Genomic DNA, 16907 nt, shown 5'->3' on the forward strand with positions numbered 1-16907 from the left:
AATTCTTTTTATTTGCCTTCATCCTCGTTGTTTCTGATTTCGTAGTTAAATATTAACTTGATCGTTCATTTAACTCGAGTACTTTCAAGTAACTTCGATGTATTTAACGAAGAATTACAAAGGAATCATTTGTATTTATGAAAAGGTAAATTTTCTAAGATATGATCTAGAAAATTAAAAAGGTGATTAATTGTTTTTTTTCTTTTTTTTTAAGTAACTCGAAATATTGAATAATAATTGAGAGTTCTTTTTCTGTTTCTTTTTTTTAAGCAACCTTACGAGAATTATTAATTCCTCTTTTAATTTGAAAAAGCTCGGAAAGAGAAAAAGATTCGCGGTTTGGTGTAGATGTACAGAAGGTAAGAAATTGAGTACTTAAGCCATTCAAGAGATCCCATCTTGGCCGCCTGTGATCTTGTTCCATTTTATAACTCGTTACCGTTTTGTGGAAGCAAGGAAACGAAAGACGGCGGCGCAGGCGAAGGGTCAGCAGCCGCGGGTGCTGCGCAGAAAGGAAGGCAATATGATCCTTTCACGGTGGATCCTGCAATGTAATCTTGTCGTGATCCTCCACAGGATGAGATCCTCCCGCAGCGATCCTGAATCCTTTTTTTCAGTGTTATTGTTTTTATTGTTGTTGTTTTTTTCTTTTGTTTTCATCTTTCTCTTTTTCTCGGTTCTTTCTTTCTTTTTTCATCTCCTGTTTTCGATCTTTCTTTCTCTATTTCTTTGTACAACTTCTTTTGATTGGCTCGTTAAACGCAATACACTCACGTTACAATTGTTATTATTATATTTTTTCCTCTTTTTCTTTTTTTCTTTTTTATTATTTTCTTTGCAACATTCCCGTTACGCAATAATTTTGGCGCCATATTCTCTTTCGTCTTACTAAAAATTGTATCGTATATATATATACAGTTAAGAGATAAATACACCGGATATTTTGACATTCTCTTTCTCTCTCTTTTTTCTTTTTCTTTTTTTCTTTCGTGTTCTCAAAATGCCTCAACAACGAAGAAGACCCCAGTGTCGTGCACGTTCGTGACCCGACGATAAGATAATTCTGAATCTGGATCGCCATCCGGAATTCTCTCATGTTCTTCTTACGGTACCTTTGAAAGATTTTTCTCTATTTTTATTTAATTATTTATTTTTCTTTTATTTCGGCTACCATGCTTTTGTGCGTTTTTCTTTCCGCGCATTTCTTTTTCTTATCTTTATTTGTTTTCTACTTCGTAAACATATATCTCGAATATCGATTTATATTTATTAACGGCAACGTTTTATTATTTAGTACATTCTATTTTCAGTGCACGATTACTTTTTTTTCATACATATATCATTTCGTATTTCTAAGTGAGTAACAACCAGATCGACGGAGAGAACCATTCTCGAATGTGTTCCAACAGATGGCGAGACAGCCGCCTTCGTCACTTAGAAAAGCTTTCGTCGATCACGTTGAGATCTACCTAGCACGATCTCGATGATCGAAAAGAGGGAGGGAAAGAGAGAAAAACGGAGAGAGAGGGAGAGGGAAAGAGAGAGAGAGGGAGAAAGAGAGATAAAGAGAGATAGAAATAAATGCTATATCGATTCGATACAATTCTTTCTTTCTTCCTTTTTTTTGACACTAATATTTAAAATATAATAATTAGTGAACCTTACCGAGTAAATATTCATAACAATTTTTTTTATTTTCTTTTTTTTTGTTTTTATCAACGTCAATTACTTCAGCAACGTAACATTTTAAGATTTGAAAATGTTTCTTTCCCGAATATATTTCATATTGATGGATCTTAGTTGAAGAGATATATAAGAAAGATCGTTTTACATATGTCGACAGGTCGAAGCGGTGATTTACGCGTTCCCGATTCGATACGAACTCTTTTTCCCTTCGTCGATCACTCTCACTTTCCAGTCCAACATAGAACGACGGACGTGAAATGCATTGACCGTTGGAGCTTTTTGCTCTCGGATACCGCGAAGGTTGAAACGGGCTACCGTTCTCTCTCATTAAGTCTCGATTCATATTGTGATATGCAAGCAAGCCGTTTTATTTTTCTTCGATACGATTATATCAATTATTTTCTACCTGGTACGTGTGTTAATGAATGAAAGATTACGATCAATAAAAAAAATTTTATTGTATTTTTGAAAAAGAAATTTAACAATACCTTGAAAGTTAATTCCTTATAAAAGTTTTCAATTAGATACGAGCATGACGTATGTAGGATGTAATCATTTTTATGATTATCATAATTGAAATCATTTTCTTTATTGTCTTCTCGTTCTCCTCGAAAAATCTTGTTTAAGAATCGTAATCTCTCTCTCTCTCTCTCTCTTTCTCTCTCTCTCTCTCTCTCTCTCTCTCTCTTTCTCTCTCTCTCTCTTTCTCTCTCTCTCTCTCTCTCTCTCTCTCTCTCTCTCTCTCTCTCTCTCCTACTTTAGTCTGTCTCGGTACGTTTCTTGCCAGAAGCCGAGAAACGACAAGTTGCCGTATTAGGACAAGCAGCGGCGCTACCATCGTCAATAGAATTCCCAATGAACTTATGGTGAGCCTCCTGAGCTCTCTCAGGTCCGTTGCTATGTTATGAAACTTGCGTCTCTCTTTGCTGTCGTCGCTCCTGTCTCCTTGGCAGCTTTGACTCTTTATACGAGCCGAGAGCCTTGTGTACCTCTCGTTCGTTCGTCGTTAAATTCCAAAGAGGACAAGAAAAATGAATGAAAAATTTATCGAGTTACGAGTTCGCGGAAATGTTTTTCGTCGTCGTTGTTATTATTGTTGTTGCTGTTGTCGTCTAGGTGACACGATACGCAATATAACTATCGGTCGACACGTACCGTACCGTCTTAGTAACGTGCAACGTTTTATTCGCGAAGGGCGTCGATCGCTTTCGATATAAGTTTTCCGACATCGTCTGTCGAGAGGAAAGAGTTTCGTCGGTCACGTACATCCGTGTACGTGAGAATCGGGAGTAAAGAGTAGGATGAGGAGAATAACTTAGAAGAGAGAGAGAGAGAGAGAGAGAGAGAGAGAGAGAGAGAAACTTTCGATGCAGTTCACGCAATCCGTCTTTCATTTTTGCACCTTGCTCTCGACGTACGTACAATACGTGTTTCATTCTTACAGTCGAGGTACTATCAACTGGAAATAATAAGAAATCAGAAGATAATAATGGATTATCTCTGATCATCTAAGCGTTATTCGAGAGAGAAAAAAGAACAGAAGCAACAACAACAACAACAAAAAACCCACCCACGAAGGGTTCTGGAATTTTTGAGGTGGAGAGAAATAAGCTCGTTCCTTTTTCGTGGACATAAAAATGGCAATAAAATTCGTATCCTCCTTGCTGCGATTCTGTGGACGCGTCTACACCGATAGTATCTCGAGTTTGAATCGCATGCTCAGGCCCCGAACTCTCTCGAAATTTAGCACCGTGACTCGAGTTATACTCGCGGAATCGAGAGGAAGAACGAGAGAGAGAGAAAGGAGAGTGGTAGAGAGAAAGAAATAGAGAAAGATGAAAAAAAGAAGATGGGCTCAGCATGAGGGCCAATGGAATATGGCCATTATTCGCCTTTCTTCTCCTTGTCCACTGCTATTGCCGAGCTTTATTTATCGTCCCTTGGTGTATTGTTTCTTCGAACGGGGGTCTTTGCTATAGGATTCTTCGAGCTTCTTCGTATTCTCCAGAGAAGTATTATACTTATAATGAGAGAGAAAAAGAATGAAAAAATGAATCGAATTCTATATCGAATTCTATATAGATGGATTTTTCGTTTGCTAAGAAATTAGGCATCTTGATCCTTCGATAATTTCTCTCGAATATCGAACCACGGTGACGTAATAATTGCACCGAAAAAGAAAAGAAGGAAAATTGTAAATTCGCGCGAGGCCGAGAGAGCGTTCCGTGCATTTGCAGAAAATGTCGAAACGATACGGTCACGATCCTTGGCGACTTCAATGCTCCCGCGAACCGCCTCATAAATAAACATTATCGGCCGAGAGAACCGATGGCGAAGAGTTCTCTCTCTCTCCCTCTCTCTCTCTCCTTCTTTCTCTTTCTCTGTGTGTCTCTTGATCGCTGTACTCGCTCTCTGAAAACTGAATTTACGTGTCCGAGAATGCTGCATCGAGATAAACTAGCGATATTTCGCGGTCCTTATCGTCTTAAAAAAGAAGACGCTCGTACCAATGTCGGCCTCGCGACAATGCCAATAAACGTGAGCGATGCTCGATCCTTCATAGATTTTATCAGGATAACATGAATCTCGAGAAATAAACGAGATTTAATCGTACGATTTATCATATTTCTTTTTTTCTTTCTCTTTTTATTTTCTGTTTCTTTCCTTTTTTTAATCTTCCAGACCGTTTCTTATTTGTACTATTCCTATATTTATAGTTAATAATCAAATATTTGTTTGTTAGATGACCGATAAAGGTAGTTAGAAAGATAGGAATGTTATCTACGTGATTCTATAAGAAAAATTATCTATCGATTATTATCGATTGTAAAAAAATATAAATGATTCCCCTATTTTGTTAACTATCAAAAGATATTAAAAATCTTTAATGACGCTTAGATTCGATACAATTGAGACATAATCGTCGAGGATCCGAGATTCATTTTTTCTTTTTCTTTTCTTTTCTTATCTTTTTCTTTTTCTACGCGAGAACGTACGCGAAACTATTCGTGGCACGGGGTTAACGCGTATCGATATCGCATCGAATCAAGGTCGCGAAGTCTGGTTTATTCTACAAAAGGCGAACATCCGTGGAAAGAAGGAGCGAGCGTTCGTTTAAAAGCTATTTTCCTCCTTCGTTTCTCGAAGCTCTTAACTCGTTTTCGCCCGTACTTGGTAAGCGCGTGTCGGACTTGTCGCTCGTTATTATGTCGTCAGGACTCGTCGAAAAGGACGTGTCCATGTCTTTCTGTGTATCATATATATATAAAAAAAAAAAAAAAAGAAAAAATAGCAAAATACTTTTTATGAGAATATTTTACAAATTTTTCACGAAATTTACATACGCATTATAGTTCATATTAAATAAAATTTTGTTAGCTTTTATTATTATGTTCTTCTATGTACGAATTTATTTTGCTGTTACAAAAGACAAAAAAATCATATCAATCCTTACAAAACAATTTTACGTTATTTCTTTACGTTATGTATGGAAAAAAAATGAAGGAAAGTGAAAAAAAAAATAAGAAGAAAATAGAAAACGTTTCTTATCGATTCCATCTTAGGTACAGTGACTTTTTGTTCTCTTTCTTGAAATTACGTAGACTCGTCCTTTCACGATTATTACAAGCGAGAAGTTAATTACAATGATCCAACGTTACTTTCACCGCGTACGATTCACCACCTCTGATCTAACGCGTGCCTAGATGACCAGTTTTCTTCTATCTTTTTCACCTAACAATTATTCTGTTTATTGATTTTCTTTGTTCTTAAAAAAAAAGAAAAAAAAAAGAAAAAGAAAAGAAAAAAGAAATGTAGAGACGAGATTACTTTCTTAAGCAATTATTTATTTCTTCTTTTTTCTTACAATATACGAATCGAAATGTTATATAAAATTAATAGTAAAATAGTATTTAAAATACAAAAAGAACAAAAACAACAATAACAACGTACTGTATAAGATAAATTCGATTTTACACCGAGTTTGCAAGTAGCGGTTAGAAACATTATCGCGGATGATCAGTGCATTTAAGATATTACATCGTGACTCGGCTTCTAATACTCTCATCGGTCATCGAATTGCCTTATCAATTACAACGATCCGTGAAATCGGTCTCTAATCGGTAACACCGCGATCGGCACGAGTCTAACGAGTAGGTACTTAACTTTAACTTTTCTCATGTTCGTTCATTGCTGCCACGGCCGATCGGTTAATGATAATTCACATGGCATAAGGTAAATTTTTTTCTTATGCAAGTGGGCGAACCAGTGTTGCGTTTCCGCTCCCACGCACGCACTCACGTAAACGATTCTTCGTACGTATATACGTAAGTATATAAGTTGTTATATTGCTAAGTAGAATTATTGAGATCAATCGAGTCCTGGGAATTCTTATGAACTTATTTTATCGTCTTTATCGGTAAGGAGATCTCCTTTGAGAAGTGAAATTAAAAAAGAAAAAAAATAAAGAAAAGAAATTACGCGCTTTGCGTGCGGTCGATCATTAGTAGTCTAATGTGTTTTAACGGATCTAACGGTTTCGATATTTCAAATAAGAAATGAAAGTGATGTTATTATATTACTCTTCTTCCTTTCAATCATTTTCGACCTCTTTCGCGATCTTTCGATATAAACATGTAGATCTGTTCGAAAGTGAAAAACACGAGACTGATCGTGACGCATCAAAAAAATCGCCATTCATTATCATTCTCTCTTGCTTTTAATTTTGAAAAATAAGAAAGATAGATGGACAGTATAGACTTTTCTGCATATATATATATATATATATATATATATATATATATACATAGCAAAAGTATATAGCAAAAGTATATATATAAATATATATGTAAATATGCACTTATATATGTGTACTACATACATTCACGGTCTCTAGACGATCACACGGCCGAAACTTTCAGCGATAACGAGTCGCGTTCTAATACTTTCACTGGGATATCGAGAGAATTTTCATTGTCCAATAATTGGATTCGTGACAAGGTGCTCGATGTATTCTTGCTAATCTCCGACGATTTTACGCTGGCATCATTTTTCTTGAAATCGGTTTGAAACCGTTTAAATCTTAATGGGTCAACGCTTTCGATCTTTTTTCTTTTCTCTTTTTTTTTTTTTGTTAAAGAAATGGAAAAAGAAAAAATACTTTCTCATATAAATACTCGCTATTAATCCGAGATTAGCGATATATGTACGTATATAATAAATGCCTAAACGAATTCCTCAATATCTTACTGTTAATTTAGTTGTTACGAAACGTTACGTTACGTTTTATTTGTCGGGTTATCGATCTGTTGAAGTAGAAAGGCGTCGGTCGATTCCTATTCCGATCTGACTGATTCTTATATCCTAGAGTTCTAATTCGTACTTCCGGCAGCAGATCCCACCACGTATAAACGTTAATACGCTATACACCTACGAATAATCCTCGTCGCTCGTACGAACTCTCTCTCTAGTCCGGATACTTGAATGAAAAAACGAATGAACGAATAATAGTGCTTAACTAATTCCTTCACTGTTCTGTGGAAAGCGGAGCAGCCGAGGATAAAATCGCGTATTCGATACTCCCGAGATTACTTTTATGCGTTATGTACAATTCGTATCATCCGCGAACGTGATCCTGTTGAATTCGAATTAATTACTTCTACGTTGTAGCCGAGCGTGAGTCGAGGTGCATGTTAATGTTGAATTTAACCTCGTTTCAATATTAATAAAAAAAAATGAGAGAAATATGTATTGTATATTTAAAGTTGAACGAGATCGAAAGAGAAAGAGAAAAAAGAGAGAAATTTAGAGAGAGAGAGAGAGAGAGAGAGATAGATAGAGAGAGAGAGAGAGATTCAAACAAATTCACTGTTGCCGTTTATTTTTCACAAAATACGCAAAAAGATATACATACGGTATAAATGATCGAGTTTGAAAAACAAGGGAGCCTCTGTTTCCCATTGTAGGTTACGCGTATCATTTTCTGTCTCTTTCATTTTCCTCGTCCAAAATAGGGAAGAGAGAGATGAACGAAGAAAGAAGTAGAAGCTGTTATACGCCTCCGTTTCTCTCTCTCTTTCTCCCTCTCTCTCTCTCTCTTTCTTTTTCATTATGGTCATGAAGGCTCGTGGCGATATAATCCACATGTCAGTCACTCAATAACGAGAGACAACGTGCGGTATTAGAGAAATGTGAACGTGTGCGTGCAAGCTCGATGTACGTCCACAAATGTACGTCCGTTTCCGTGTGCGTGAGCCCTCGATCGACACAGTATACAGTGGAAATGCACGCGTTTCCGATTTCAGTACGCGCTCTTTCCATTTCTTGCTAACTCGTTTTCTCGTCAAATATTTCTATAATGAAATGCGTTCGTACGATTGTCGAACTTGTCCCACGATTATTTTTTTATTCCTCATACGTACGCACGTATATACGTACGATCAATCGATAGACGTTGTTCCGCCGTTCGATAAAATTTATGAGTCCCAGTTAGAAAATCGTTGAAGTATACTTTTTTATCATTTTGATATTTTCAAGAAAAATTCTTTAATAACTAAATCAAAAGAGGCATTTAAGAAAATTTATTGAATAAAAATTTTGTATTAATGTTATACCAATATTTTATATAGTAATAATATACGTATACGTGTATGCGTGTGCGCGTGTATTGATCTTTTAAATGATTATAAATAAAAAAAAATCGTTAGAAAAATCGATAAAACGATATAAACTATTAAATGAAAGTTACTAAAAATATCGCAGAAGATAATATTGGAGAAAAAACTTACGCTATTGAAATGAACGTTAAAAGAGCTAATCGTTAATCTATATAAATGAAACGAAATTCTTACTCGTACGTAAAATTCATAGAATGCCAACAACAACGGCCTTGTTTACAAATTTTTCTTTTTCTTTTTTCTTTTTTTTTTTCTTTTGTTTTCACTGCTAATATCACTCGACATTTCAACAGTTATCATAAACAAGTTATTAGGAGTTTAGTACGATATAGAAATAACGAAAGGAGAGACATGATTTTTCTGTGATCGCGATCGTCCAACATATTATTCAGATTGACCGGTCGTCCAACGAGGAGGCAGTGGTCCTTGAATGAGCCAACAGCGACCGTGCGTGAACGCTCGAACGAACGCGCGATGATCGTGGCACGCACTTGCGTCTCGATCGTCGAAGATCGCATTGCCGCGAGCCTCCTTTCTGTGAACGGATCGACGCTTTCATACGGATTCACTAATTGTGAGTGCGTGTTACGTTTATCAGTGCCTAACTATTGTTACAATGCAACATTGATTTCATTGGAAACGAGGTTGGACTTCATCTTTTTCTTTTTTTTTATTTTACATCTGTTTTCGTTTCTCTTTGCTTATTAAAAACGATCGAGAGTGAGCGATCGAAAGATCTTACGTTATATAGGAAAAAATCAATGGATCAATACGAACTGGAATCGAATTTAGATTAATGTTTCGAATTGAAAATTCAAATTATTCCATCTATTTCCTATACAAGATTATTTAAATGGAGACGAAAGAAAAAAAGAAAAGAAAAAGAAATCGTTTTTCTACAGAAGGATTACATTTTATACCGCTTATTTTTTCTCTTTAAATGCTATAAATTTTTATAGGGCTCCTCTTCTATAAGTCCTTTATACTTCTGCAATCTGATCTTATATATGTGTATATATATATATATATATGTGTGTGTGTGTGTGTATATTCATGCAATCTCTATTTAAACGATTCAACCTGTATAGTTCGTACACGTGATGTTTTCCTCGCGAATTTATACACGAGCTATGATTTAATGTTGGTAAATCTAATTGCGTGCAATTCGAAATGAAAGATTCGTATGATTTCATTTCATGATATCTGCATACGTTCTCTTTCTTTGTTGAAAATACCTTATATATATATATATATATATATATATATATATATATAGCATGTTATATTAAACATTTAAGGATCATTGTAAATCCCAAAGAAAACTCGAAAAAAAAATTATTTTTTATTTAATTAATATTTTCTATATGAGAGATCCGATCGTTGAAAGTTCTGTGGGCCGGTTTCTCTCTCTCTCTTTCTCTCTCTCTTTAACTTGCGCACGTCGTTAATCGAGATCTCCACGGGCTCGAGAAACACTTCACGGCCAATTAAAGGTGAGCATCGGTTTAACCGCGGTTCACTTCAAACGCGCTTGTCACAGAGCCGAGCGACATAAATCTCGTCCTTCGTGGTTCCAGTTTCTCGAAAGCGAACAGAACAACGCAAAACCACCGTCTCTCTCGATTCCTATCCTATTGATTCTTCGCTTGATTTAACATATTCGCGCTTTCACTAGACACGCCGTTTACACCCTCCCTTTTGCAAACGTACCTTCCGTATGTCTTGTTCTTATTTTATTTTCTCTCCTCTCGGTTGGTCGGCCTATCTGTCTGCTTGAGCGATCTTATTATAGACGATTAATTTGATCGATCCCATCGAATGCACGATCGTCGTCGGTGGTAACTGATGATTTCATTACTTATCGAGCTCTTCTTAAACCATCTAAACGCGTTCTATCCATTCACATGAACAAAACGATTTTGTATTTTTACGTCTTTTACTTTCTCCTTTTTTATTTTATCTTCGTATTTATATGTGTATGTGTGTATTTTTGTATTTTTTGAAAATACGTTTAAAATTCTAGATTCTAAGAAAAAATTTTAACTTAACGAAAATGAAAGGAAGTTGAATGATTTTATTGTTTATTAAATAAATGACTAATGATTTTTTTCATTCGAATAAATCGTCAATTGTAATATATTGTACTTTGAATGTACGTTAATCGAAACGATAGAGTATTTGAAAACAACATTTCGAAACTTCATACTTTACTCGAACGACGTCGAGTTCGATTAAATCGCAGCTTTATGTTTCGCTGATCGAATTATCGTTTAAATTCATAGACGATCGTACTGTCACTCGATCATAAGCTTAATCACGATGGACTTTATTTAATTAGCGTACTATTAAATAAGTTTTTACATTGAGACTAGCATCGAGACGATACAACGAATGCATTATATCGATTGATGTCGTTTGACCTTGAACTAATTGCCAAGCTGCGATTAGAATTACACGTAATGTTTTACGTAGATCCTATCCTCGATTTTCTTCGTTATGTTCCTTGGATATTAATTAGATAACGTCGAATGATAAAAAAAGGAAGGGAAAAGAAAAAAAAATAATCAGAAGTCTTAATACAAAGTGCATGTGAGTTATGTGTGCAAAAGAAAGTTCGATCGATGAAGAAAAAGGAACTCTTAAAATTGATCGCGTGTACGTCGAGCGTAGTACGTGATCAGAGAACTATAAGTAATGTATCAAGCGAAAGAAAAACAATCAAGATCGATCTATCGATCGATTTGATCACAACTCTAACATATTTTTGTTAAAATTCTTCAATTTCGTCATTTTATACACATGACTTGGATAATTTCACGTGTAGGTTGAGATAAATGTAGGTCGACGAAGTTTAACAAAAGATAAATAGATCTATTTATTTGTCTATCTATCTATATATATATCATGTTCATAGAAATTTCAGAAACGCTCGATTGCCTATGAATTCGCTTGAATTAGCACGTTGCTTTTTTAAATCTATTCCGTCGCGATTTATCGAGTTTATTACTGAAGGAAGGTTCTTGTCCATGGATGACGTCAATACGTGATTTTTTTCATCTTGTACCGAATAATCTTCTACATTTTTTTTTTCCTTTTTTTCGGGAATGACGTCGAACAACAGACTCTCTTTTCGTATAAAGACAAAGAAACTTTAAAAGGACGTAAAAAAAAGCCGTAGTAACGTAGATTATAGAAGAGGATGTCATTTTGTATTCTCTCGCTAAGAGAGAATCCCTATATAATTTAGTCGAACACAATCACCACAAGAATGATCACATCACCATCGCCATGGCCATTGCCATCATCATCACCATCACCATGAGTTATGGTCACTGACGCGTGATGTAAGGTTCCATGTGAAAGCGTCCTAACGAGGAACATTGTTTCACACGCAAAGATGTCCTCGCTGAGCACGCATTCGAATAAAGTCGAATCGAATCGAATTGGATCGGATCGGATCGAGTCGGATCGGGTTGGATCGGGTTGGATCGGATCGGATCGGATCGGATCGGATCGAACGGGTAGCTCTTTTGACTTCGATATAACATTTGTAGTAGGAACCGGTGGCCTTTTTTTCTCCCACGCACGTTATATACACATATAACCACATATACGTACTTATAAGTAGTAACATAAAATCCGACATTTCATCGATTCTATTAATATGAAAGGAATAAATAAAGGGACGACATACGTGTTCTTCCTTTATCATCAACACGTTAACAATATCAACGATATAATCTTGAATACAAACAATACTTTGTTTCATTGTATTATTCTTACCATCGATACCGGATAATAGGATTTTACTAAACAATAAAGTATGGATGATTTCAAATCGCTTGAACGATCGCACGAATGATCGATTTATATTCAATGATATTGATAGTTATATATATATATATATATATATATATATATATATATATATAATCGATATTTCTCATTCGATTATTGCGTTATTACGAAGCATACTATTATAAGCGAGACTTGGACGGGATCGTACAAGTGAAACTCGTTAACCACGTACTCGCTTAACTCTAAAGAAAGATTTCGAATTCAGCGTGATTTAAGTACTATCGTAGTCAGTAATTTGCATCTATAGAACGATAGATCACATTTCATTTGAACGATGAACTTGGACCGTTCTATTCCGACGTAACGTTCCTAGATCGTAGTTTAATTAATCGTATCAATCGGTAATTAACAGGAATCGACGCCTGCTCTCGATCGAAATTAGTTATCGAGATCGTCATTCTTGCGTAACGAGACGCAATCGTTTTACGGAACTTACTTTCATTTTATCGGATTTTTTAGCTTTTTTCAATAGCTTTGTCTTATTTTTTTTCTTCTTTTGGTTCTTCTATACTATCGTTCATGAGTCATTACATATTTTTGTCGAGAAAATAATTATTATATATTCTTTCTTATATTCGTATAATGTGTTCTTATTTTTAATCGAATTTTATTTACATTAAATGTATATATATATATATATTTATTTATTTATTTATTTATTATATAAATAATTATTTAAATAAATCACGTATTTATAAATGTAAAAAAATTCCAAAATGCATGTATAAAATTTTATCTACTTTTATTACACCGTAGATTATTTTGATTTAAGAAGAATTGTTAAATAAGAGATTCTTATTATTTCACAATTTCATATGCAATCAAGAAACTTACAGAACAATAAATTCGAACGATAACTTATGAACAATCCACACGAAATCCTTTATATAAATGCATCTTATCAAATCTTTTTTATCTTTTTCTTCTAATCTATTCAATAGAAAGTAAGAAAGTAAGAAAGAGAAAGAGAGAGAGAGAGAGAGAGAGAGAGAGAGTGAGAGAGAGAGAGTAGATAATTCGAAAGGGCCGAAATAAATCCGTCTTTATTACTAGGCATCGTCCATTACATTCGTATAAATAAATAACAGAGAGTAGGCAGAAAATGATTCAGTGTAGATCGCGTAGAGAGAACGATTAAGCGACTCGATAAAAGCAGAAAATGAGAGAGAAAGAGAAAGAGATAGAAAGAGAAAGAGAGAGAGAGAGAGAGAGAGAGAGAGAGAAAGAGAGAGAGTGAGAGAGAGATCTTAAACATCCAGTATTTCTCTCTCAGCCCGATGATATCCAGTCGAGCTATCGATCATAAGCGTGGAGCTTCCCCATTGTTCTTCCAACGCCGTTACATCGTGCACGATGGCGCGTTGAATAGGCACCTTATGTGGGATATAACTCTGTTGAAAGTGTCGACCGGATTATTATCATGAACGATCTCTCTCAACAGCAACTGCCTCGCGACGTTTCCCAATCCGTTGAACAAATCCGCCACCCATTGATTTTCTCTCCTCTTCTTTCTCTTTCCCTATCTCTTTCTCTTTCTATTTTTCTTTCTCTTTTTCTTTCTTTTTCTCTTTTTCTTTCTCTTTCTCTTGTAATAGATGAGATACGATCGTCGTTCGATTACTTCCATACGAGGGATCAACCTCGATCCTTTCGAAGAAGCTCCGTTCCCAAAATTAAAGCCCCTTTGTATGGTAAATCAATTTAACTTGAATTATTTACGGAGATTAAATTCGCAACGCAACGATTTGTTACGCGATTTCGGTTATATCCATAATAAGAATTATGGATATAATTTTGATTTATGTTAATCTAATTTGTTGGAAATCACAAAAAAGAAATCGGGATTGTATGTTGGCGAGTTGTTACTTTGAAATAAGTGAAAAATGAAAAAGAATAAAAGGAAAATAAATTTATTAAAGGAAAAATTATAATAAATTTACGAATAAGTAAGTCATTTAGTAAGAATTAAATGAACTGTATTAATGAAATTAGAAATATAAAATAATAGAACGATTTGAAAGAACATAAAAATTACTCATGTGAATAAAATTGTGTAACTGTTTAGATTTTTTTTTGTTTTTGCTTTTTTTCTTATTTTTCAATTTAATTTTATTTAGTCCGCGTCAAATAAAGCGAGATATTGGATGCTAAATATCCTATATCATGTGCCATTTCATTATGTGTCGTTATAAATACTCTATCGTTATCCACATTTCTCCCTTCTTGCAACGCGAACCTACGTGGGCTACGCATGCGTCGCCATTGTTGTTTCTCTCCTGTTCTGTCTTCGTCGTTGTCGCGTTGTTGCTATTCGTTGATGTTGTTATTGTCGTTCATATAGGCAGAAGGTGAAACTCGGCGAGTTTGCGTGCACTGTATTGACAAAGATTACCGGTTATCGCGCTTCGAGGATTCTTGTACCCACTTCCCTCCCCCTTCCACTTCATATTTTCCTTTGAAGATCAATAAAAGTGTTTGAAGTCGACGTCCCCCTTCTATGTATTTTACGTATAATACGTGCTTAGTGTTGTGCACATTGTATTTTGAATTTATTTTCCCTTATATTTAAGCACATATTCTTAACCATTCATGTGACCGTTCATATATATATATATATATATATATATATATATAAAATCATATATATATATATATATATATATATGATTTTACATAACATGTGATTTCTAGACGATACCGTAATATATACGAATGAAATAAAGAAGTATTTAAAATGTTACAGGAAGAGATTGGTGAGATCATTGAGTCGGCACCATCTACTCCATTACGTGTCATCGAGGAACCAAAATATCCGAAGCAACAAGAAATAACAACAACCATCAAGGTAGGAACTTCGAGTTCGAAGGATTCGACGAACGCTTCGAGATGTTTGCCAGCGAGAAGTACTCGAGTTCCAAAGCAACAGAATTCTCTGCCACGGGGCAATAACAAGACAATTATCGGGGATGATATTGGCGAGTGGTCGAACAGTATACTCGCTGAGTTCAATAGCATAATAGCGAAAGAGATAAACGAATTAACCAAAGAAAAATCGATAAAGTATTTGGAAAGACGAAATACGACGAGAAAGGAGAAGGAAGAACCGAAAACGATCAAGTACAAAGAATTATTGAACGAGTTCGGTTTATCCGATAGCGAAAATTCCGAGAATAGTTATTGCGAAATCAACAGGAACAACGTCAAAAATAAATATTGGTGTAACAGAGGGGAGACTTACGTCGACGAAGTCGACGTTCGTTCTCTTTTAAATCCTGATTCAGTGCCGAATGAAAATGAGATTTCACGACGTAAAAGCGGCAGTCTACCGGACAATCTCGGTATCGTTATCGATCAACATAGATATCGATTGGTCAATGACGATCGTCAGAGCAACGAGTTTTTAGCAAGAAACGTAAAAAGTCATTCTTCATGGAATAATAGAAACGTATCTAGTCTACCAACGAGAATAAACCGACCCGGGGAGGACGTTTGTAGTGAGCCAAAGAAAATTGTAGAGTTAAGAAGCGTGTCCGACGATGTACCGGTCGTCTTACCTCCGTCCTCCTCTTCCTCATCTTCTTCATCATCTTCCTCTTCCTCTTCTTCTTCTTCCTCATCTTCTTCATATTCGTCTTCGTCTACGTCTTCTTCAAGAATAATCACAGTGGAAGAATCGAAAACCAAACTTCCGCCTCGTCAACGAACGGATTCCCAGAGGAAACACAGTCTTCCTGTTATTCCAACGAATCAGAAACGCCGTAGAGATTGCCAGCCAAGGTTTCAAAGATTTAAAGGTACTAAGGACGATCAAGACATCGGTATGGATCCAGATTACGACGACGTATTCAACAAAAACGACAGTCATATTATAGCTGGTAGATCAAAATCTTTGGACAATAATGTACCGAAATCGGCACCAGTGACGCCGACCGAAGAAAAGAAACCACCATTTGGGAAATTTCTTAAAAGAAGACAAACACCTGTTTTTCATGAAAACTCGAACGACATTGTACTCGTTAGAGTATCCTCGTTACCCGATCAGGATCTTTTACATTTGGAAAATCGAACGAAGGATGGTATGACCTCGAAAAAACGTGCTGTTTCCCCTTTTACGTTACGTTGTGACATATCGGCAAAGAGACTATCTGAATCCGATAGAGACGTAAGAGAGACCAGTCCGGTAGACCTAAAGAAATTTTCAATATCGAGATCGAGGGGTAACGACGTGGCAGTCGAATGTGATTTGCCTGAAGATAGAAACGATTCGGTTTGTGAAAATGTTAGGATAGAAAATAGTGAGGTGAAGAGGATCGTTGAGGAACAGAATGCCAGATCAGGATCGGTAAGAACAGTGAGTAGTGTAACGAAAAAAGAAAAAGAAAGAAAACAAATATAAATTTATTGATTCGTTTCATGAAAATATCAATTGTTCATTCATTCCAGTTGCCAATCTCTCTACACTCTCTTTTATTGAGAATCAGAAGTGGTTCAGGCTCCTGTTGTCCCAACAGTCCTCCAATGGAGTCCTTTACTTGTTCGGATATAGCCACGCAAACTTCACCTCCCATTTCAAGAAGTTCTAGCTTTACTTGGGTCAGCGAATGCGAGTCTCCACGAGGTAAATTTTACTCCCTCCCTCCTTCCTTACTTCTTTCCTTCTTGCCTTTCTTCCTTCCTTCCTTCCTTCCT

The 16907-nt window shown here is 35.6% G+C and overlaps 1 protein-coding gene across 4 annotated transcripts in view; it reads left to right on the forward strand.

Annotated features, from left to right (window-relative positions):
* The window catches only part of cv-c (RhoGTPase activating protein), a 170698-nt gene that overhangs the window by 42777 nt on the left and 111014 nt on the right, over positions 1-16907 (forward strand). For 3 of the 4 annotated variants that reach the window (XM_035881077.2, XM_035881076.2, XM_035881078.2), the window contains 2 exons: positions 14962-16569; positions 16662-16836. In XM_035881077.2, coding sequence (XP_035736970.2) covers positions 14962-16569; positions 16662-16836 — 1783 coding nt within the window. The remainder of the gene's footprint in view (positions 1-14961; positions 16570-16661; positions 16837-16907) is intronic. The other variant, XM_085657028.1, reaches the window with a different exon arrangement.

This window comes from Vespa mandarinia, chromosome 5 (genome assembly GCF_050613455.1).
Source record: "Vespa mandarinia isolate Hongniang chromosome 5, ASM5061345v1, whole genome shotgun sequence".
Taxonomy (NCBI): Eukaryota; Metazoa; Arthropoda; class Insecta; order Hymenoptera; family Vespidae; genus Vespa; species Vespa mandarinia.